The sequence below is a fragment of the Mauremys mutica genome, chromosome 11 (assembly GCF_020497125.1).
Source record: "Mauremys mutica isolate MM-2020 ecotype Southern chromosome 11, ASM2049712v1, whole genome shotgun sequence".
NCBI classification, from domain to species: domain Eukaryota; kingdom Metazoa; phylum Chordata; order Testudines; family Geoemydidae; genus Mauremys; species Mauremys mutica.
Genome location: NC_059082.1, coordinates 79,315,166 through 79,337,021, shown reverse-complemented (window position 1 = coordinate 79,337,021; position 21,856 = coordinate 79,315,166). Strand labels below are relative to the sequence as shown.

General features: G+C 43.1%; 1 protein-coding gene across 4 annotated transcripts in view; it reads left to right on the top strand.

Annotated features, from left to right (window-relative positions):
* Positions 1–21,856, top strand: part of TOM1L2 (target of myb1 like 2 membrane trafficking protein) — a 65,984-nt gene that overhangs the window by 24,942 nt on the left and 19,186 nt on the right. For all 4 annotated transcript variants that reach the window (XM_044979188.1, XM_044979186.1, XM_044979185.1 and 1 more), the window contains exons 3-11: positions 104–182; positions 2,291–2,440; positions 6,626–6,760; positions 7,869–8,027; positions 9,976–10,092; positions 12,679–12,812; positions 16,568–16,616; positions 17,155–17,278; positions 19,201–19,318. In XM_044979188.1, the coding sequence (XP_044835123.1) occupies positions 104–182; positions 2,291–2,440; positions 6,626–6,760; positions 7,869–8,027; positions 9,976–10,092; positions 12,679–12,812; positions 16,568–16,616; positions 17,155–17,278; positions 19,201–19,318 (1,065 nt within the window). The remainder of the gene's footprint in view (positions 1–103; positions 183–2,290; positions 2,441–6,625; positions 6,761–7,868; positions 8,028–9,975; positions 10,093–12,678; positions 12,813–16,567; positions 16,617–17,154; positions 17,279–19,200; positions 19,319–21,856) is intronic.

Here is a 21,856-nt window from a genome sequence, read left to right as displayed (position 1 = left end):
TCTAAAGTTAACGCAAGTGCTCCTGCCCTGTCAGAAAGGGTTAGGGAAAGCCAATGTTCCCACCTTCTGAGGAGTGAAAATGATACGTTTGTTTCTCCTTCAGTCCAAAGGATGCTATCCGAGCACTGAAGAAGAGGCTGAATGGAAACAGAAATTACAGAGAGGTGATGCTGGCGCTAACGGTGAGTGTGGTGAGCTGGGAAAGTGCCAAAGAAACATACCACAGTAACATTCCCCTTCAGAAAAGGGAACTACACAAAAATGGGGATGCTAGTTAAATGGAAATTAAAAAGAACAGTCACAAGGGTGAAATGCCTGAAAACTGCCTGGAGACTATTTAAAAACATCATAATAGAGGCTCAAACTAAATGTATTCTCCAAATAAAAAATAAAAAAAAGTAGTAAGAGGACACCCCCCCCCCCCAAAAAAAGCCATGGTCACTAAATAGCAGAGCAAAAGAGGCAGAGATAAATAGAAAGCAGCATATACTCTGGCAAGTCAACTATAGAAGTATAAGGCAGGCCAAGAAAGAATTTGGAGAGCAACTAGCTAAGGGCACAAAAACTAATAGGGTAATTTTTTTTGTAAGTACATCAGAAACAGGAAGCCTTAAACTAAATCAGCATAAATTACTACATTGTGCATTTGCACAGCCCCGCCGGAGTGTGAGGTACTTTGGCAGTGACCTTTCCTGCTGATCATGTCAGCAAGGCTGTTGGTTGAAAAGGGCCTACTGGGTGACGTGGCAGATCAGAATATGTTTTGGTGGGTGAAACTTGCACTTCCTGAATGTAAGGGACAAATACCATTGACTAGATCAAGGCATAATGTGGGTAGGTGATCTCCATGTGTTTCCCCTGCACTCGGCCAGCACACTCCAGTCCTCCCTTGCTATAGCGTATGCTGCTCCCTCCTTAGTATAGATGGTTGCCAGTTGTGCTGACCTGTGTGGTGGTTGTCACTTGTATGAAGATGACAGTTCTAAATTCTTTTTCATTCTTTACCTACCTGGCTTTGACTCAGTCTCTGAAGATGAAGTGCTCTTGCACTAATCCATTGCTAGCTCTGTCTCCTCGTGGCCACTTCCTGCCCTGAGTTGTCATTTTGATAGCTGCCAGTTAAGGGTTTTGTTGGAGAGAATTAAAATAAGGCACTAGTGCCCCAAGGAGTAAAATGAGACTGCTGTGTCCATCATAATGTGGATATGGAATTATACGTTGTCTTGAAAAGAGGCTGAAATCTGGACTTGCCCATGTCGTCAGGTGTGAGGACATCAGTAGGAGCAGAAGCTTCTCGGCTATGGGGTCATGGCAGTTATTAGCCATGGTTATATGTAAAAGGTGTGTGTTGTATTTATCTCCATGTGCATCATGTTCTTCACAGAAAAGAGTCAATAGCTGCTGTTCCATGGTAACTGAATGTCCAAGTGAGAATGACTCCAGCTAAGTTATGGGGAAAATGTGTATTGGGGCATAACCTGTCAAAGAATTCAAAAGCAGAGTGTTTTGAAGGATTTAAGGTAATTTGGCATCATCCCCATGTAAAACTCTATAACATGGATTATAAATTGGGGTGTCCTGTTCAATCGCATTTCAGAAGCATTGAAAATGGGTCTCTCTAAACCTGACCCTGTGACAGGATATCCATTTGACATGTCCTTGCTGTAACAACCTGTGTGCTGAAATTTGGTGTACAAACAGCATAAGTGAGCAAACTTCAATGAAAATGGCAGAAACTTTTATTTCTTCATCTTGACAATGAGAAAAGTTGGATCACAAAAGTCTCGGGGGTGTTAATATTAGTGATTTGATTTATCACAAGACAAAAGGTATCAAGAAAGGAAAAAACTTGAATATGAATCAAATTTTGTCAGCATCTTTTGGTGCCCAAGGCATAATTTCTAGAGATATTCTCTCATCGGCTGGATCACCCCCTCACTGACTAATGTCCAAAAGCAAAGGTCCAAAATGATTAGTGAAAATTATAATGAGAAAGGGCTACATACTTGATCTAATTCAACTTCAGGGGACATCTAAAGGGAAATTGCTACACTTTGGCTATTAACCAGTCGACTGGTTCCTGGTAAAGGTGACTGAACCTATAAATGAATTCCTAGGGTTGTATGTAGAGGAGGAAGCTCTGTAGGGAGTGCGCAGGGGAAAGAAGCAAAAACCTGGTTCTAAGCCCCCCCCCCCCCTCCGTGCAGACACTTTGTACCAGGAGGACTCTTCCTGTTGTACACGTGATCAGACTTTGTTCCATCAGAGATTATTTGTGTTTCTTGTGTAGGTATTGGAGACCTGTGTGAAAAACTGTGGCCATCGCTTCCATGTCCTAGTGGCAAACCGAGACTTCATAGATGGTGTTCTGGTGAAAATCATCTCGCCCAAGAACAATCCTCCCACCATTGTACAGGATAAAGTACTAGCCCTGATTCAGGTATGCAAGTCAGCTCTTCAGTTCTTTACGCCAGCTCTGAGATGGGGGCTGTCTCGCTGAGAACTGTACAGTGCTGAGCATGGTGTTAGTGCTAAATGTATAATGGCAAACCCACAATGAAATGGGAGACGCTAATATATGAAGTTTAGGGGCAGAACTTACCTAGGGAAAAATGCCTTCTCAATTCTGAATGCACAGGATTCTTTAAAGACACCACTTTGGTGATGAGCGTGTTTTTTTTAAAGGCAGCACATCTACTGGTTAGACAGGTGACCTAGAAGTTGGTGACCTATATTCTGTTTCCAAGCCTAATTGACTCACTGTGTGAGGTTAGACAAGTCATTTTAGCAGCACATTCTGCTCTCAATGAAATAAATGGGAAAACTGTTGATTATTTTTTTAAATAGTACAAGATCAGTCTTTAATCTCTCTCTGCTCCATTTCCCTGTCTGAAAATGGGACTACTTTTCCATCTTTAATAAGCCCTTTGTACTTCTATAAGTAACATTCATCAAAAGATCTCATTTCCTCTGCTTGCTCTGCAGCAGCAGCTTACTCTCATACTGTTTCCTGAACTGTCAGCTCCTTACCCAAAGTGGTAAAGGTCAGAAGTGCACATCTGCCACTTTTTTGTATGCTGCACAAAAAGGTAAACAAAGCCGTGCTAATTTCATGTCCCATTAGAATTGCATGAAGAAACACTGGTGCTGGAGGAAGCTTGACAGTCATGGGAAGCTTTATTTGCAAGCTTTTACTAGGCTATTGCAAACACCAGACAGTTACAAACTTTGTATATTAAAAACTACAGTATAGAAAGGTGCTGTGGTGGTTCTTGGTGGGAATAGGTTTACAGGCACATAATACAGTTTTCAAAACATGTCTTTAATTTGAGCGGGGAAACGGGCTACTGAATCTCTAGTTGTTTCTCGGGTGGTACATATTTAAAGCATATACAGGAACATAAATGAAGCCACTAAGACTTACTAAATAAGTTATATTTTTTTTAAACAGAAAATAAATTGGGTGGACGACTTAGGAGTGGACTAGGTGCTTCAGAAGCCCCTTCGCCCTCCCTTCCACCCCACTGCTACTTCCATAAATAATGCAACTTTAATAGAACTATTTAAAAGAGACTCCTCTTAGTCCGAGTGAGCCTTCACACGTCCCTCCCTTCGGTGGGAAAGCCGACGGGTGAGGTCACAGTACAATAATCTGTATTATGTGCTATTAATAGAAACTTCTTAACACCAAAGTGTGTTTATTTCCTTACTAAGGCTTCTACAGTGGTTTTTTAGGATGCTGGCTAACTTGATACCCAGATTCACGTCGTTTCCATCCATTAATAGAACTAGAGTGGAACAGTGGTTGCAACGTTACCGTGAAGCCAGAGTCATTGCTCTTTATAGTTACATATATTTATATCTGAATAGATCTAGTTCGGTGGGGTTAAAAACCTTCATTGGTTCAGAATCCGAAATGCCTTTTGGCGTATGCAGAATGGAAATTGTGAAGAGTTGCCTGTGGTTGGCTCCTCTCACGATGGCTTTGTTTTGTCAGAGGTGGTGAGTGACTTTGTTTTCTAGCTTGCCGGATAATTCAGAGAAAGGGACTACGGAAGTACTTCTCAGCTCCCTGATGGGGGCACACACACATGGAATATCCTGCTTCTCATCCAGCTTTCCTCAGCTTTAAGACTCTACTCTTGTTCTCTGATCCAAGGGGTTGCTGTCTCTTCCCAGCTCCACTCTATTATAGCGTTTTAATGGCCCACACTTCCCCTCTTCTGTAGACTTATGATTTAATAATAGGGAATTTTAATGCCTATACAAGTGAGGACTAATAGCATAAGCTAGAAGTATGGGAATGTGCTGTGCAGACATCTCCTGAAGCAACCCTAGCTGTTATACTCCTGTGTCTTTCCTGAGCGTGGATTGCTGCAAATTGGATGGTGGCTTTGTGTCTCCATCTTAAAACTAGTTAAGTAGTTTGTGCCCCCTACTGCTGTTGGGAAGCTGTTCCAGAACCTCCCTCCTCTGATAGTTGGAAACCTTCTTCTAATTTCTACCCTAACTTTAGTCATGGCCAGTTTTATACTCATTTGTTCTTGTGCCAACATTGTTCTTTAGCTTAAATAGCTCTTCTCCCGCCCTGGTGTTTACTCCCTGATGTATTTGTCAGCCTTTGTTTTGCGAGGCTAAACAAGCCAAGCTGTTTTAGTCTCCACTAATAAAATTGGCTTTCCATTCCCCCAATCATCCTCCCAGCCCCTCTCTGAAGATGTTAGTTTGAATCCATCTTCCCTGAACATGCGTGACTAGAACTGTACACAGTATTCCAGCTGAGTTCTTCTCAGTGCCTTGTACAATGGCATTAACAGTACTACCCGTACTACATTAACTATCCCTGTCGGTACTGGAAATAACTCACCTGGCTGCTCTAGGTGCTACAGTCATACAAATAATGTTGTACTGACTAAGTTGGCCATAACGGGTAGTATGGCCTCTATAGTCAACCAACAGATTTCACAACATTTTTAATTTATTCATAGAGTGTCAATTAAAACTGTATTTTATAGAATACAGCTCTCGCCTGGATCAGGTGCTCACAAGATCAAATCTAGCAGGGCTAGGGCCTGCACTATGCCACACTACAACTTTTGGAAATAGGAGTTCAGTAGCTCAGCTATTTGGATGTGAGGTGAACTGAAGTTCCTTCTTCCCGGCTGTGCCATTGTCCAGGTGAAAGCTGGACCCCTCAAAAAAAAAAAAAAAGTTCAAATCAAAAGGCAAGATTTAAAGACTGGAGATGATTCAATGGGGAGGGAGATCCACACAGGCAGAGCAGCACAAATGAGTGTCTCCCCTTTCTGCAGGGGTGGAGAGTTGCAGAGGAAAGGCCAGATTAGCAGGTAGAAGAGTAGGAAGCCACAGAGCTGGGGGTGATGTGAGCTCACTGATTTTGAACTGGATGCAGAAATAGCTAGAGGAAGCCAGTGAAGCAGGGGTGCAATTGTCCCTCTTCCTGGGGAACCAAACCATAGTAAGGGCTCTGTGCAGCAATGCAGTGCACATGGGGTGGTACTGGGAGCGTGAGTCATTCTGTGCAATAGCTAAACAGAGCTCACCTGGGGCCACTTCCGTTTCACTCTATTAGTTAATGGTCAATAGAAAGACAAAGTGGAAAATGCTATTCTATAGAAACTGCCTCTCATGTACATTACAAACATCAGGACACTACAAGATTAGTTACTTCTGCAACAAGGATGTTTCTGTTGTAATTAAGGAAGCTTCCTTGAAACTGACCTTTCAAACCCGAATGGCTCTTGCCAATTGGAGATAGTTTCTCCTGCTGAAATGAGATCGGTGGAACTCCCATTGCATCTGAACAATCAGTGCAATTAATTTACTGTAACAGTACTGGGAAGCAGAACTGTTAGCCTCCAAGAAATGATGGATTCTTCACGAGGTATATAGGGTACTAAATACAATTTCCTAGAAGTGAGCAGAGTAAGAGTGTAATTATTTTTATTCTTATTTTTAATCTATTTTATCCTTGATTGAAGTGATGGCTGAAAACTTTTTTGGGGTGAAAATAGTCAAAGTATTTTTTCAGAAAATGACTACATAGTGAGCATTTGTGGAGAACTTACTCCAGTCTTACCCACATTTCTCTGAATAGCTCTCTCATTTAACAGTAGTTCTTTACCTTCCATGTGGCTTCTTCCACACGAAAAGCCGTGTGGACCAAACTTTTAACGAAAGTACGGTCTTTTGGAATATAACCCAAGAGATCTTGGTGTGTGCACTTAGATGATCCTTTGCCTTTTATTACATTTCTTAGGAATTGCTTCTGTCTCAACGTTTATTGCAGGGCTAGAGTTAAGTATGAGGGCAAATATCAATGTACCACCAAATGTAACTAAATGAGTGCATTAACCACTTCTGCCTATGTAATTATGTGGGACTGCTAGCCACTGTGAATCCCCATTTATGTTCTGTTTGATGCTTGACCATCTGGGTAGTAACTCAGAATCTTTCAATAAGCTCTAATATTGAAAGTCTCCTTTGAGACTGAAATGCATGAATGCGTTTCTGGTTTAGATCTGAGTCGTGTGACAAAAGAGGTAGAAGGGAACTTGCAGATCATATGGAAGTCTTATGAATAATCCTGTATATTGTTTTCCAGGCTTGGGCAGATGCATTTCGAAGTAGCCCCGATCTAACTGGAGTAGTGCATATTTATGAAGAACTCAAAAGGAAAGGGATAGAGTTTCCTATGGCAGATCTTGATGCTTTGTCTCCAATACACACACCACAGAGGGTAAGCTGCAGTGAAGCATTTTCCAGGGCCATATGAATAATTGGATACTACTCTTCTGCTCTTTTCCTCAGCTACTGATTTATGAAACTTGTCCCAAACTTTCTCAAACATGGATGGCCTTTGTAATAGTAAAAGGGAATGGAAACCAATAAGGGAACTGGGTTGAGAGGCTGATAAGCTACTGGCATCCCCTTGAGACAAACATCAGTGCAAGAACAGAATGAGTTTTATACACTTGTTCTGTACTGAATATTGTGATGTATCACCAAACTGCCACACAAATTTAACTAATCTGCTCAGGACCAGCCCTGTCAGGATCTATTGTTGAGTTAATTCTCTCTCCCCCAGAGAGGACAATTGTTTCTGTTGATATGGCGGTACTGCCTTCAATGAATGTTGTGCAGATGAACAAAGAAGGCCTGACTTTCAAAGGTTGCAAGCCAGAGTTCTGCATTTTGTGTACTTTTTATTTTGCTTTACACAATTCATGGGGGAACATCATGAGAAACCAGTAGACGTCCGCCACTTTCAAAGGTGCTAAGCAACCACAGCTCCCGTTGACTTTGTGTGAGCCTCAGGCACTCAGTACCTTTGACAATCAGGGCTTACAAACTTGACTCAGCTATTACTGTTGGAAAGTAAACGTACTGATCGCAAATATTCAGACTGTTCACTGTGAAACTATATGGCGATGTAATAATATAGCTGCAGATTTAAATACACAGAAAAAGGAAATGCACTTACGGTTGTGACAGCAAAGTAAATTACCTGCAATGTGTGTGTAGCAAATGATTTTGTAAAATGTGACTTCATTTCTAGGCTACGTTTCTTTCACTCTCTGACCCTTGTTTTTATTTTCCTCCTTGCCTTTCTTGTGGAGGAAAACTGGAACTAAAAGTTACGGATTGGGACAGAAAAGATGAACGTAGCTTGTCATTGCTATTCCACATTTGTGCTCTGATAGGTCGGCTTGTATTCCATAACAAAAATCAACCTTTTCCTGAAGGTGGAGCTATGGCTTGTATTTGGGCATATTGCCTTAGGGTTGATGCAAACCAAGCACTGTCAGCATTCAGCATTTGAACCCTTTCTTTTTCTGGTGTAACAGAGTGTTCCTGAAGTAGATCCAGCAGCAAATATGCATGTGTCCCAGTCCCAGCAAAAGACGAGCACGAGTTCCTATTCATCCCCATCTCCTACTGCATATCCAGCTCCTCAGGCCCCACCTCTGAATGTGACTGGTCCCATCACTGCCAATTCTGAGCAGGTACTGGGATATAATTCTGGTTATTTCAAGTGAATAGGTGAGTAAGGCTCTTAGCTCAGTAAATCAGCCTGTCGTCATAGTCATCTATTTTAATTTTTCTGAAGGTAAGTTTCAGTTGCAACCGAGACCTGGTTTTGTCTAGTGACCATTTCTCCTGTTGTGGATTGTGAAATCAATCTGCCTTTAAGGCTGTAAGAAAGTTGTGATTTTTGTTGTTGTTTAAATGTTGCGGCCACCATTGGTTAAAGTTGCAGTTCAAGGCATGTAGCCTGGCTTCCAAAGCAGGGCAGCAGCACAGAAGAGACATCGTGTGTCCTGCTTGGTTCTCGGAGGCAAGTGTGGCAGTGGCTGGAGTGGGCCAGATTTGAGTGGTGGTGTGACCTTGTCCAACAGGTTGCGACACCACTTGCTCAGATTACACCCAGCCACCCTTCTGCCATGGCGGGAAGGGAGGGCAGGCCTAAAGCGATGATTGGCTTTGCAACCTGGTGCAGGGGATCGTAGCATCTCTCAAATTTGCGGCAGCTGTAAAAGGTTTTAAAAGGTATTACAAGTTGTGCAATTTTCTTACAGCTGTGTCTATCTTAGATACACACATGTGAGCCCTATTACTGTACTATCTGAGCATCTCAGTCTTTTAATGTATCCATCCTCCCAGCCCCTGGGTGGTAGGTAAGTCTTACTATTCCCACCTCATGGATGGGGAGCGGAGGCACAGAGACTAAAGAACTTGGCCAAGCTCACAAAGGGAGTCTGTGCCAGAACTGGGAACTGAATTTGGGGCTCTCAAGTCCCAAGCTAGCACCCTAACCATTGGCCCCTCCTTCCTGTGAGATGAAATGAATGCAACTCCGAAGTGGAAAAGCCCTGATCCAGGGGTCATGCCTCCTTTTCCCCTCGTCCATCTGCATTTTGAGAGGGGAGTGTAATGTTTTGTAGCATAATTCGGTTTAATTTAGCTGCTCTTCTTGTTTGCTTCCATGTTTCCATCCGATTGTTAGCACAGCTGGCTTTGTCATGGTGATGAATAACTAAGCCTGGCAGGATTTGATTTCAATCCACAGAGGTCAGTAAACGTCGATTTCAGCTGACACTGAAATCGACAAAAAAAATCAATTGGCAACAGTTGGTACTGCCTTCAGGGAGAGGGTGTCCCAGCCCTGCAGTAGCACAGGGAGCCCTCTGCAGCCCTGCTGTCATGGGAGTGAGGGAGCAGGGTCACTGGGGCTCCCTGCGCTGCCATAGGGCCAATGAACCCAGACTCTGCAGGCACAAGGTGCAGGGAAGTCTGTTGTCCCGGCCCGGAGGAGCAGAGACCTCCTGGCCAAGACTGTGAGGGGGTGTTGTCGTGGGCCACCGCAGAGGCCACCTTGCTGCTGAATGGCTCCATCCCCAGGCAGGAGCCATTCAGCAACAGGAATGTCTCCGTCCTTGTGGCTCTGGTGTCTGTTCTGCCCCATCAGGACCGCAGCTTTCCCCACATCGTGTGCATTGTGATTCAATGTCACCAGCTTTCCGGCAGCACAGGGAGCCATCTGCAACCCGCCTGTCAGTGCTGCCCTAATCCCAACCCTGCCACCCCTTAATTTCCAGCAACTGTAAAAATAAAAGTAGTTAAAAATCAAAACAAGTCTTAAAAATAAAACTGAATATTAATTGTTGAAATTGGAGAAAACAAAAATCGAATTCTGTCAAGCCTGTGAATTCTGCCACGTCCTTCATAGCGTCTGTCTTCATCACCGGTCTAAAATTTACCTTACTCTAGATAAGTAATCTTCTTTATGATGACATGTAGCAGCCTCTCTGTGACCTCCAATGACAAGCATCAGATGTGCTGCTCCCAACTCAAATCGCAGAAGCAGGGGAGTTGCAGAGCCAGTTCTTAAAAATGTTCTGCTTAACTCTGAAAGGTAATATGGTCCTTGCTTTCCCTCCTCCCCAAAAACAGATCGCCCGGCTGCGTAGTGAACTGGATATTGTTCGTGGGAACACAAACGTGATGTCTGAAATGTTAACAGAAATGGTTCCTGGACAGGAGGATTCGTCGGACCTTGAGTTACTACAGGTAAGTGTGTTTTCCAGCAAATCTGTTCCTGCAGCCTGGCATGATGGGGTTTCCTTTTCCTACACTCCACTTCAATTCCTTGCTTTGCCTGGTTCTGTATTGGAGGTGTGCTTGTGTCTGGACTCCTTAACTGGGCAATAGTCACGCTTTTTGGATGCTGTTGTGCAATTGAGGTATGTGATGAAACACTCAAGGCAACTTCAGTCCTGTTCTGTGAACTTCGCGTGCTCCTTAAGCTTTCGCTAATCCTGTGATATGGAACCCGAAGAAAGAATTGACATTGGAGGAAGGCCAATGCAATCTGTACTTCAGCAAATACTCAGGACCATCTTTATAATGGCAAAAAGACCCAAATCCTGACAGAGCACCAACCTATTGTCTGTTCCAGGATGGATTAAATTTTACCCAGGGATACTGTCGATTCTTCATCTCTTTCTAAAAGGAACTCTAGCTCAACCAGAAGTTATGGGCTTGATGTAGGAAACTGTTTGATGTTCTCTGGCTTGTGCTGTGCATTTCAGACTAGGTAATCATAATGGCCCTTCTGGATCTGAATCAACAGTGGTCCAGATGAGCCAGCCTTAGTGGGACTAAGTTAATCTCTCAGGCTTCATGTCTTGTTCCCCAAGCCAGCAATGGTAAAGGGCGCTATTGGGGCAGTGCACTCAGTTTGGGGGCAGGCAGGTAGCGCTATACAAACATGAAGTAAACAAGGTCTCTGCCCTGAGAAACTGATGAGCTGACTTTCCACCTCCTGTCCCTGTTCCTGTAGTTGCCTACTTCGGAAGAGAAGGCATCGTCTCATCACTGGACCAGTGGCACAGTGGGAGCAAGGCAGGGAATTGCTTTCTGTGATGCACCAGAGTTTGAAGTTGGTCCAAACACTGCTCTCTCCGATGCAGCAGCAGTGTGTGTTGTCACGGAGCCATCATGGCAGCTGATGAGACACTTTACAATAGATAAAGAGCCTTTCAGCTACTAAGCCGTTTGGATTGGATTGATCAAAACAAAAGCAGCTTCCAGGACACCGTGGCAGACCAAAACAGCACAGAACCTTTTGTTTACATTTATAAACCCCCACAAAAATCCTGACCCAGTGTAATCTCAGTCTAGCTCTGAGGTTAGAGAAATGATCACACAGTGAAGTGTGACAGTAGTGATTCTTTATTCAGACTGTTTCTCTCCAGCTGATGCAGCCTAAATCTGGGTCACAGAGGAGAGAGACTATTTTTGACTTTTAAAGAAGGAAAGGTGTGAGCTGGATACTTATATGTGAAGGACTTCTTGCTTTGAGGTTTTATATAGTCATGCTTCTTAAATAGTTCCTGACATTTTCCTCCACAATTAAATGTAAACAGCCTGCCTAAGAGCCAAGTCTGAGCAGAATAGATAGAGACTGTCAGCCCTATCCACTATGGCAGCAAGCAAACCTCTGAAATGTCACAATCTGCTTCTAAAGTGATGGGATCAAAACTGACATTGGAGAACATGTTCCTCAAGCTGTTAAGGCAGCTGGACTGCATGAAGTGAAATTTATCCAGAGCTTAGAATGTCAGAGCAAGCAAGGAAAACAAACACGTTTTGCTTTCATCCCAAAGGTTATGTACCAACAAGTCATCCTTGTTTAGTGCTGAATTTCCTCTCTGGGGATGGGTGGGAGAAGGTGGGACATGATTTGGTTGAAAAGCTTATGCTCGTTGGAGTAAAACTGGGGTCTAAGCAGTAGTGCCAGGCAGCTCTCCTGACATGTCAGTTTTAACCTCTGGTCCGTGCCCTCTGAGACTGCCAGAGGTGAAAGAGTATTATACCCATTCATTGGTGATGGCAGAGAAAGCAGGAGATCACCTAACTAAGGCAGACTAGAACCCATATCCCTTGGGGTGAAAGACGTCTACAATGCACACATCTATGCAGCCTAGCCTTTAAGGTTCTCTCCTTAATCACTCAGTGCTCTGGGTTACATCCTATCAGTGGATACACTGACCATGATGAGACTCCACTATTTGGTGTTGCGTAATACTACTATCCAGAATGTGTCCGCATGTAGTTCAGCAATGTGTGTAGTGTTTGTTTCCATAATACATGGTCACACTTCATACTATGTGCCTCCATTTTCCCAGCTGCTGGGGTGTTCCTTTTTCACTGTGTCTAGACAAACCAGTGGCAAATACCAGTGATCGCTTCCCCATGCTCCTAAGCCCCACAGGACAATACCTTTGGTGCTTTGTGCTGCTAGGCAGAAAACCCAGTGTCTCCATTCTGGGAGGCCCGTGCTGTAGTATGCTTACTATTTATGAAAATAATCCACAGGTATTTAATTTTAAACTCTTTGCCATGTACTTATGATTAAAGAAGAACTGGACACAGAGTCGTAAATAGGCCCTCAAGGTTTTAGGCCATGGTCCTTCTGAAGTATGTGTTTTCTTGGGTGGCATTTAATCTTCCATAATCCACATTGTGTTGGTACTTCTCAGCTGACTGAGAATGCTGAGCCACTGATGCATGTGGCTGCAAACAGAGCCCAAGCAAATATACTTGTTCTTGGCTGGTTATCGTAATACAGGTGTGTGCAATTTATTTCCTTAGGAATTGAACCGAACCTGTAGAACTATGCAGCAGAGGATTGTGGAACTTATCTCCCGAGTGTCCAATGAAGAAGTCACGGAGGAACTGCTGCATGTGAATGATGATTTAAATAACGTCTTCCTCAGATATGAGAGGTGCGACACCTTTTCCAGTAGTCCCATTTACGCCCACATTTTGGGTTTTCTCACAAATGGAGGACAAATTATTAAGCAATCGATAAGATGAAACACAAAGCAAATGGGAGGAACTCGACCAAGAAACTTGTATGAAGAATTCATGTGTTCTCTGTTGTGATTGGCCTTAAATTCCTCCGCGTCCCCAAGAAGGCTTACAGATACTGGTTTTAAAAGCTGCTGAGATTTTTTTCATAGCCACTGAATTTTGGTTTCTTTTAGAATCGCAAAAAAGAGAACTGATTTGAGTGTAGCTGTGTCTTCTCAAAGCACTGGGTTGTAAAAATTGCAAATAAGGGCTGAGCTCCTACCTTTTAAATTCAAAACCAGAAATGTGTTTTTAAAATTAGGAGACTGATTGCTATTACATTACGTACCCTACTAACTGTAGCACTCTTGGGGAAAGTTTAATCTTTCCCTGACTGATTGGTGCAGGAGGCAAACCTGTTAAAAAAAAGGATGCTTGTCTCCCCTACTGATAACACCAGCCTCGTTTATAAAAAGATTTTTAAAAATAAATTAGACTCTAGCTGTGTGATTTTGTGCTGTCACAGGAAAACTGCATGTTGATGCAAAAAATCCGTATCCCCCAATCCATTTCACCTAGCCTTTTGCTCCAGACTCTTCACAATTTCCAAACTAGACTTGTTCCTCATGCTCTGAACTGGGACAATTCAGCACCTGTGAGCAGGACTTTACAAGTAGCGAATTGTAAATGTCTCTGATTAAGGCTCAGAATGAGACTGATCACCGGTAAAATGGTGAAACTTCAAACATTTTTCTCCATCTCGGATCTCACTGAATGGGGTTAAGCTTATTATTGCATTTTACACCTAAAGGTCAGCTGCACAGTTGAAAAAAAATGTTTGAAAAGAGCAAATAAATTGCAGAATCCTGCGTAGGTTTGAATATTTCAAGCATGTGAAAACCAGTTTATCCTCCTCCTCCTTTACCTCCGTTACTCAGCGTTCAAAATTCCAGATGTTGATTTCTGGTGCTACTGATGACATAAAATGCAATCAGTGGATGCAAGCAGGAGCTGACTTCTTGAATTTGGAGCTTGTTGGTTAAGAGGAGAAAGTGGCTTGTAAATCTTTCTAGTAAGAAATGTGTGCTGCTGTAGGGATGCTTTCATTTTTGGTAGTAAGCAGAGGGGGACTTGATATTCCAGCGAAGCTGAGCATGCACAGCCTCCACAGACACTTACAGAAATTTGAGCCTAAACTTCCCTTTATATTTGCACTTAATTAAAAATTTAGCTTCCACTGTTAGTTTAAGTATCAGAGGGGTAGCCATGTTAGTTTGGATCTGTAAAAGCAGCAAAGAGTCCTGTTGCACCTTATAGACTAACAGAAGTATTGGAGCATGAACTTTTGTGGGTGAATACCCACTTCGTCGGATGCATGTTAGTTTAAGAAATCTTTGCAGTTCACTCTGATATTATCTTGCTGGCAGAAGGCCCATGGTATTGAATGAACACGCACAGGTCCAGACTTTCATCCTGGGTGGAGGGGGTTGAAGTTTCTAATTAATCTTTATTCAGAAACAGGCTGACTTTAAAATGTTTTGTTGCGTTTCATAATAAGGAAGGAGAGTGATAGATGGCTTTTGTAAAGGGAAATCATGCCTCACTAATCTATTAGAATTCTTTGAGAGGGTCAACAAACATGTAGAAGGGTGATCCAGTGGATACAGTGTGCTTAGACTTGCAGAAAGCCTTTGACAAGGCTCTGAATCAAAGCAAGCACTCATGGGATAAGCTGGAAGGTCCTCTCATGGATCAATAACTGGTTAAAAGATAGGAAACAAAGGGTAGGAATAAATGGTTAGTTTTCAGAATGGAGAGAGGTAAATAGTGGTGTCTGTACTGGGACCAGTTCTATTTAACATATTCATAAATGATCTGGAAAAAGGGGTAAACAGTGAGATGGCACAATTTGCAGATGATACAAACCCACTCAAGATAGTTAAGTCCCAGGCAGACTGCGAAGGGTTACAAAGGGATCTCACAAAACTGTGTGACCGGGCAACAAAATGTCAAGTGAAAATCAATGTTGATAAATTCAAAGCAGTGCAAATTGGAAAACATAATCCAAACTAGATCTATAAAATGATGGGGTCTAAATTAGCAGTTACCACTCAAGAAAGAGATCTTGGAGTCAGTGTGATAGTTCTCCGAAAACATCCACTCAATGTGCAGCAGCAGTCAAACAAGCTAACTGAATGTTAGGAACCATTAGGAAAGGGATAGATAATAAGACAGAAAATATCATAATGCCTCTATATAAATCCATTGTACGCCCACACCTGGAATGCTGTGTGCTGATCTTGTTGCTGCATCTCAAAAAAGATATATTTAGAATTGGAAAAGATACAGAGCAGGGCAACAAAAATGAGGGGTGTGGAATAGCTTCCATATGAGAAGAGATTAAAAAGACTGAGATTTTTTAGTTTGGAAAAATATAAAATCAGGTCTATAAAATCGTGCTGGTGTGGAGAAAGTAAATAAGGAAGTGTTATTTACTCCTTCTCATAACACAAGATCTAGGATCACCAAATGAAATTAATATGCAGCAGGTTTAAAACAAACAAAAGGAAGTATTTCTTCACACAATGCACAGTCAGCCTATGGAACTCCTTGTCAGAGGATGTTGTGAAGGCCAAAACCATAACAGGGTTCAAAAAAGAACTAGATACATTCATGGAGAATAGGTCCCTTAGCGGCTATTAGCCAGGGTGGTTAGAGATGCAGTCCCATGCTCTGAGTGTCCCTAGCCTCTGTTTGCCAGAAGCTGAGAATGGAGGACAGCAGATGGATCACTTGATGATTATCTGCTCTGTTCATTCCCTCTGAAGCACGTGGCATTGGCCACTGTTGGAAGACAGGATACTAGGCTAGATGGACCATTGATCTGACCCAATATGGCCATTCTTATGTTCTTAGATCTGCATGAGGGCAACCCTGCAGAGTAGGGAAGACCCATTTTTAGTGACTGATAAGGCTTAGTCTGGGCTACAGACATACAGCTAGTGGAAACAAATGACCCTGCCCAGCCAGGCTTTTTCCTCTAATCAATCTGTTTTAGCTGAAGTGGCTTATTTTGTGCTTGGGGAGTGTCTGCCTAGGCATTGGCCCTGAGCAGCTGCTGAGTACTGGGGAGTGTTTAGACAAGGGGACAGACCCATGAGATGTTGAGAGAGATGAGGTTTGCAGAAGCACTGAATGTACTGTAGCGTGCTCCTTGGGCAGAGCTGTGCTAGGGTGCTGCTCTGCAAAGCAGGAAATGCTTGGGGAGGGGCGTGTACAGACGTTTTTTGGGTGATGGGGAGCTCCTAGATGGGAGCAAGACTTGTTAGTACTCAACTCTCCGGTCAGAGGTATTACCCTTCGGGCTCCAAGTTCTCCTACCCCGTTTCTTCGGAAAATCCTGTCAAGTGGCAGTTGATGAAGGGAAGCTGTACACTTCCCTTGACGCTGCTTACCCTGGATGTACTGGCCTCTACGTGCTGTAAGAGCAATTTAGTCAACACCATCCCTGCTGGAGCCCAAGAACACAACCTCTGTAATAGTTTCCTTTCTTCCTTCATAGCAGCTGGGAGATCCCACCAGAAGCCAAGGAAAGCTATCTTCACCCTCACAGACATGTCCTGGCTTTGTCTTGAACTTGACTGGCTCAGAGTGCATGTGTTTGATAGTCTCTTTTGTTTTATAACAGGTTTGAACGGTACAGATCAGGCCGTTCGGCACAAAGCGCCACTAATGGAGTAAGTATCCAGTTCACCTTCTACAGGCGTGGTACACTCAGAGGAAACTTCTGCCAAACACACGCTGAGTGTCTGCGTTGTAACACTAGTTATGGTGAAGAACATTTCCATGACTGGTTGGTATTGAATGTACAAAATGAGGTGAAAAAGAGAGAGGCCTTTTGGGGCTTAGCTCTTACTATTGCACGGCTCCAAAGCTAAAGGGGACGCAGAAACAGAAGGCAACTTAACTAATTCGGAGGTAATAGGGGAGATGTGTGAGCGGTTTTTCAAGGCTGTGTTGGATGGGATAATACCATAAAAGCAAGCCAGACGTTGAGCCTATACTGCTTTTTGGGCAGTGACCCAGCAAGATAGATATCTTTTCTGTCTACTTGTGTTGCATTCATAGTCTAAAAGCCTAATTAAAAATACTCCCATTTGCAACAGCTTTCCACAGAGGGCTGTTTTAGGAAGCATCCATCATTCTTCTCTTATTTTGTCTCTGTTATAATTGCTTGGCAGGAAGTATAACCTACCATCTTGACTGTCCCAACAGGTGCTGAGTGAAGTGACGGAGGATAATTTAATAGATCTGGGCCCTGGTTCCCCAGCTGTTGTGAGCCCAGTGGTGGGAAGCACAGCACCTCCAACTTCACTTTCCTCACAACTCGCAGGGCTTGGTAAGTACCTAGTTTTTAAAGGGCAGATCAGCATGGAACAGAAGCTACATACGACTAGTCCCTAGCCACTCTGTGTTGGGTCTACATTTGGGTCACTGGGTTAACAAGTGCCTGGATTTTGTTTGAGGTAGTAGTTACTAATAGCAGCCTGGTGACATTAAGAAGAGCTGTGGGTAAAAAGCATTGTCCAGTGGTTAGAAAAGGAGATGGATATGGGCTTTAGTCGGTCACCGATTCACTCTGTAACCTTGGGCTATTCACTTAACCTCTGTGCTTCCATTTTCCTATCTGTAAAGTCAGGATATTACTGATTTACTTGCTCCAAAGGGGTTTGAGACTTAGAAGCACTTTTACAAACTTTAATAGAAATCCTCAGATGAATGGTTCTCTCCAAGCGCAAAATCTTGTGTTTTAAACTAAATGAGAGGGCTCTTGATCTGGTCATTCCATTTGACCTCTGCTTTGGAGTCCCAGCCAATTTAACAATGGAGAAAAGCATAGGGCTAAGAACTACAGCTGAGAAGACTGAATCCTTGCGCAAAATAGTTGTCCTCTTCTGAACCTTACTGAACAGTAAATATTTCAGTGTGAGCATTTTTCAACAGAGAAATGCCAACATTTGGAACTTGGTGTTCTGTATTAATGCAAGGGACATTGGGGTTTAAAACCAATTAAAATATAAAATTTGTAAAACATGGTGAAAAGATTAAAAAACAAACACACCCCAAATCGTCTCTGATAAAGTTTGCAGATGACACAAATGTTGGGGGAGTGTTAAATTAAGAGGACAGGTCACAGATACAGAGTGATTTGGATCACTTGGTGCAAGCAAACAATATGCATTTTAATATGGCCAAATGTAAAGTCATACATCTAGGAACAAAGAATGGGGGGGATGGGGGATTTCTTCTGGGAAGCAGAGACTCTTCAAAATACTTGGGGTCACGGTGGATAATCAGATGAACATGTGTGATGCTGCAGCCAAAAGGGCTACTGTGATCCTTGGAATATCGAGTAGGGGTAAGGAGGGTTATATTACTACTTTGTTTGGCACTGGTGCAACTGCTCCTGGAATACTGTGTCCAGTTCTGCTGTCCACAATTCAAGAAGGATGTAGGTAAATGCACACTGAAAATAATGCTCACATTTTTAACAGGCTAATTAACCATTGGAACAACTTAACAAGAGTTGTGGCAGATTTCACCATCACTGGCAATTTTAAAATTGAGATTGGATGCTTTTCCAAGAGAGAGGCTCTAGTTCAAACAGGGAATTAATTCTGGAAAGTCCTTTGCCCTGTGTTACACAGGAAGTCAGACTAGATGTCACAGGAGTCCATTCTGGCTTTATCATCTATGAAAATTGTTTAAAATTAGCTATGTGGCTGTGATTGGTCCCTTATCACTGACAGAACCATGTGAAACCAATTGAATCTCAGTGCAAATTCATAATACAGAAAAATGCAAATGATTTTCTCTCATTCCATTAACTTTCTTCATCTCCTCACGTTCCTGCGTTTGTTTTTCCTCATTCCCTCCTTGCCTGGGTTCTCAAAAACATAATGAAACTGAGGGACGGGAGGAGAGAAAGCAGCTTTGTACTACTTACGTGGTATAGTCTATATCATGGTTCTTGAGAGATGGGAAATCTCTCTCTATGCTACTCAGAGTAAAAACTCAGCTACCATGTATAAACAGGACTGTGGCTAGTACAGTTTCAACCCTCTTGTGGACTGGGCCCAGAGGATGTCTCCTACATACTTCATCAGTGCTCAGTGCAACATCATGACTCATCTACTTTTCACTGTAACTAACTGATGATTTCCTGTGTATCCTAGGTATTCCTGACTGGTACTTGATCACAATTCACTATTCTATTGGTCCCTTATGCTCTGTACTTTGTTGTTGTTGTTGTTGTTGTAGACTTGGGCACAGACAGCGTCAGTGGAACACTCAGCTCCCTTCAACACTGTAACCCTCGAGATGACTTTGACATGTTTGCGCAGACAAGAGGCAGTTCCTTGGCTGACCAACGGAAGAGGTAAATTAGCGTTTGACCTTAATGCTCTTTATTCCTAGGGAACAAAAAAGTGAGGCCTCTTCAGATCAAAGTGATTTTATAGCTCAAATTATGTGGATTTTCGTCCTCTGACTTTACTTAATCTAAATTTTCTCCTGCTGGATTTCATCGGATTATTTGGGTAGGTGGAGATGTTGTTTTTTTAGGCTAAGGTCCACTGTAGATTGGTTCAGTAATTTCAGGTGCCATCTCATTTCACCTTCAATTTTCAAGTCACCTAGAAACTTAGGAATTAAGTCACTTAAATTATTTTTCTACACAGTGGGGGTGTGGGAATTAACCTCACCTAAATAACCCTGAAGGTATCAGAGCATGAGTGTCAACTTTGGGAGACTAGCAGTGGCTTAGGGTAAGTCTATACTGCAGTTAAAAACCCATTGCTGCCCCATGCCACCTGCGTTGGGCTCAGGCTGGGGTGCTATTTATTTGCAGTGTAGACATCCACAGTCAGCCTGGAGCCCGGGCTCTAGGGCCCTGCAAGATTGGAGGTTCCCAGAGCTCAGACTGCAGCCAAACTGGAACATCTGCACTGCAATTAAATAATCCCACAGCCTGAGCCCCACAAGCCCAAATCAGCTGGCACAGGCCAGCTGCAGTGTCTAATTGCAGTGTAGACATGCCTTTAGAGTCTTTCACCTATAGGTTATCGCTTGAAAACTGAATTACCATCTCACACTTAGGGCTTGTTCCTGCTGCTCCAGATCAAGGTATGTTGGCTGGGCACCTTGAAGAAGCTCCCACGCTCTATCTAGTCTGTAGAAAACAAGACTTCAGCCTCCAGGGCTGCAGATCAGGCACCTTTCCAGGCACTAACTAGACATGAATATTTTTAATGAAAAAGGAACCCACGTTCTTCTGAGAGCTTTTGATCTCTCTCAAGTGAGACTCATTAAGAGGAGACTGTCAAGTATTTTTGTTCCACGTAACCCTTCTCTAGGGCTCTCCCTGGTTTCAAATTCAAGGAGATACAGGTAGTATCAGAGATTGGAAGTGAGTCCAGCTATCACAGTAGGAACAGCACCAATATCCTGCAGTGACAGGCACCGTAGAAATGCAGCTAGATAGCGTCCCATGCACCTTAATTACCTTTCTCAGCTCGTAACTACCCACTGCATTCTATTTGTGCCTATTTTCTCAAAAAAATAATCCTCGTCAGGCAGAGACCAGGCCTGGAAAATCACAGCTATGAAGTTACGAGTCAAAGGTCCTTAAGAGCAGGAGGGCTTAAGCAGCCATAAATACAGATGTCCATGCTGCTCCAGCTGTAATAGAAATATATTTGATCAGTTGAGCATTTTAATTTAGAGTTGCTAAATTAGCACTAAGGGTTTCTGAATTCACACTGAGATGCTAAGCCTGGGGTAAATACATAATAGTGGGATCGAAATCCAGATCCCTTACAGGGTTTCCATTATGCCTGTTGTACTAAATGAAACCTGAAACTGCTCTTCTCAGTCTGTAACTCCATCTCCATCGTATGGGAAGTAATGGAGCAAAGAGCATACTGAAATCCATCATTTCAGAAGGGAGGATTATTGTACCTTCATTAGCTCTTATGCTGTTAAAATAGAGTGAAGCAACTCCCTAGACACTTGGCTGCAGCTTATTCTGCTGCAGAAGCAAGGCAGAGAGGTGCCACAAGGACTCCTCATTGTTAAGGCAGAGATTGTGGATCACAGGCCCTCAGGCTGTTAGAAGCAGGCATGCCAGGGAGAGGTGTTTCACCAAGTCAGGCATGTAGCACCACCCAGTGGCTAATTTACAGGTGGGTGTTGGTATCTGCTTGAGAGAGTCGATTTACTAGCCCTTGTGCTTGAAGGAGAAGTGCTGGGTAGTGCTCCCTTAGCTTAATAACTATGGTTATGATCCTTTTCAATAGCAATTTTGCTTATCTTTTTAAATACCCAGTAAACAGGCAGTGGATCTGGTGAACTGAGCTAGTGGGTTTTCCTGCATCTTTGTTTCCTTATACCACTTGTTGATTACTGAGGCCACCTTCATCATGACCTCCCCATAACTGGTAGGACCACCTTCCCTACCCATTGTCTGATGAGGTCATGTCTCCCCTTCCCTCCACTGGCTCCCCCTTCACATCATGTTCAAGCTTCTTGTCACCATCTTTTAAGGCTTCATAGAAACTTAAGTGCTCTCTATCCAGTCCCAGCATTTTGTGCCCTCCTGCTCTACCATTGATGACAGCTTCCAAGTGCCATGTGCCTGCTTCTTCCCAATCACCTTCAGGCACTCTTCTGTGCTGTCCTGTGCGTTTGGAATGCCCTTTCTGAGCTGACCGCCAAAGCCACCTGAAGGCTCACTTCTACCATGATAACTGTAAGAAACTTGCCGATTTAAATCTCATTCTGTCTCAAAAAACCCCCCCAATAGCTCCATTGTGATATGCCCTAGCCTTCAGTGAGTAACTTGGTAATCATATTTGATGCCTGTCCTGCCTCCCCTCTCACTCCCTACTCTCTCTCTTACACATCACATGTTGCGTCA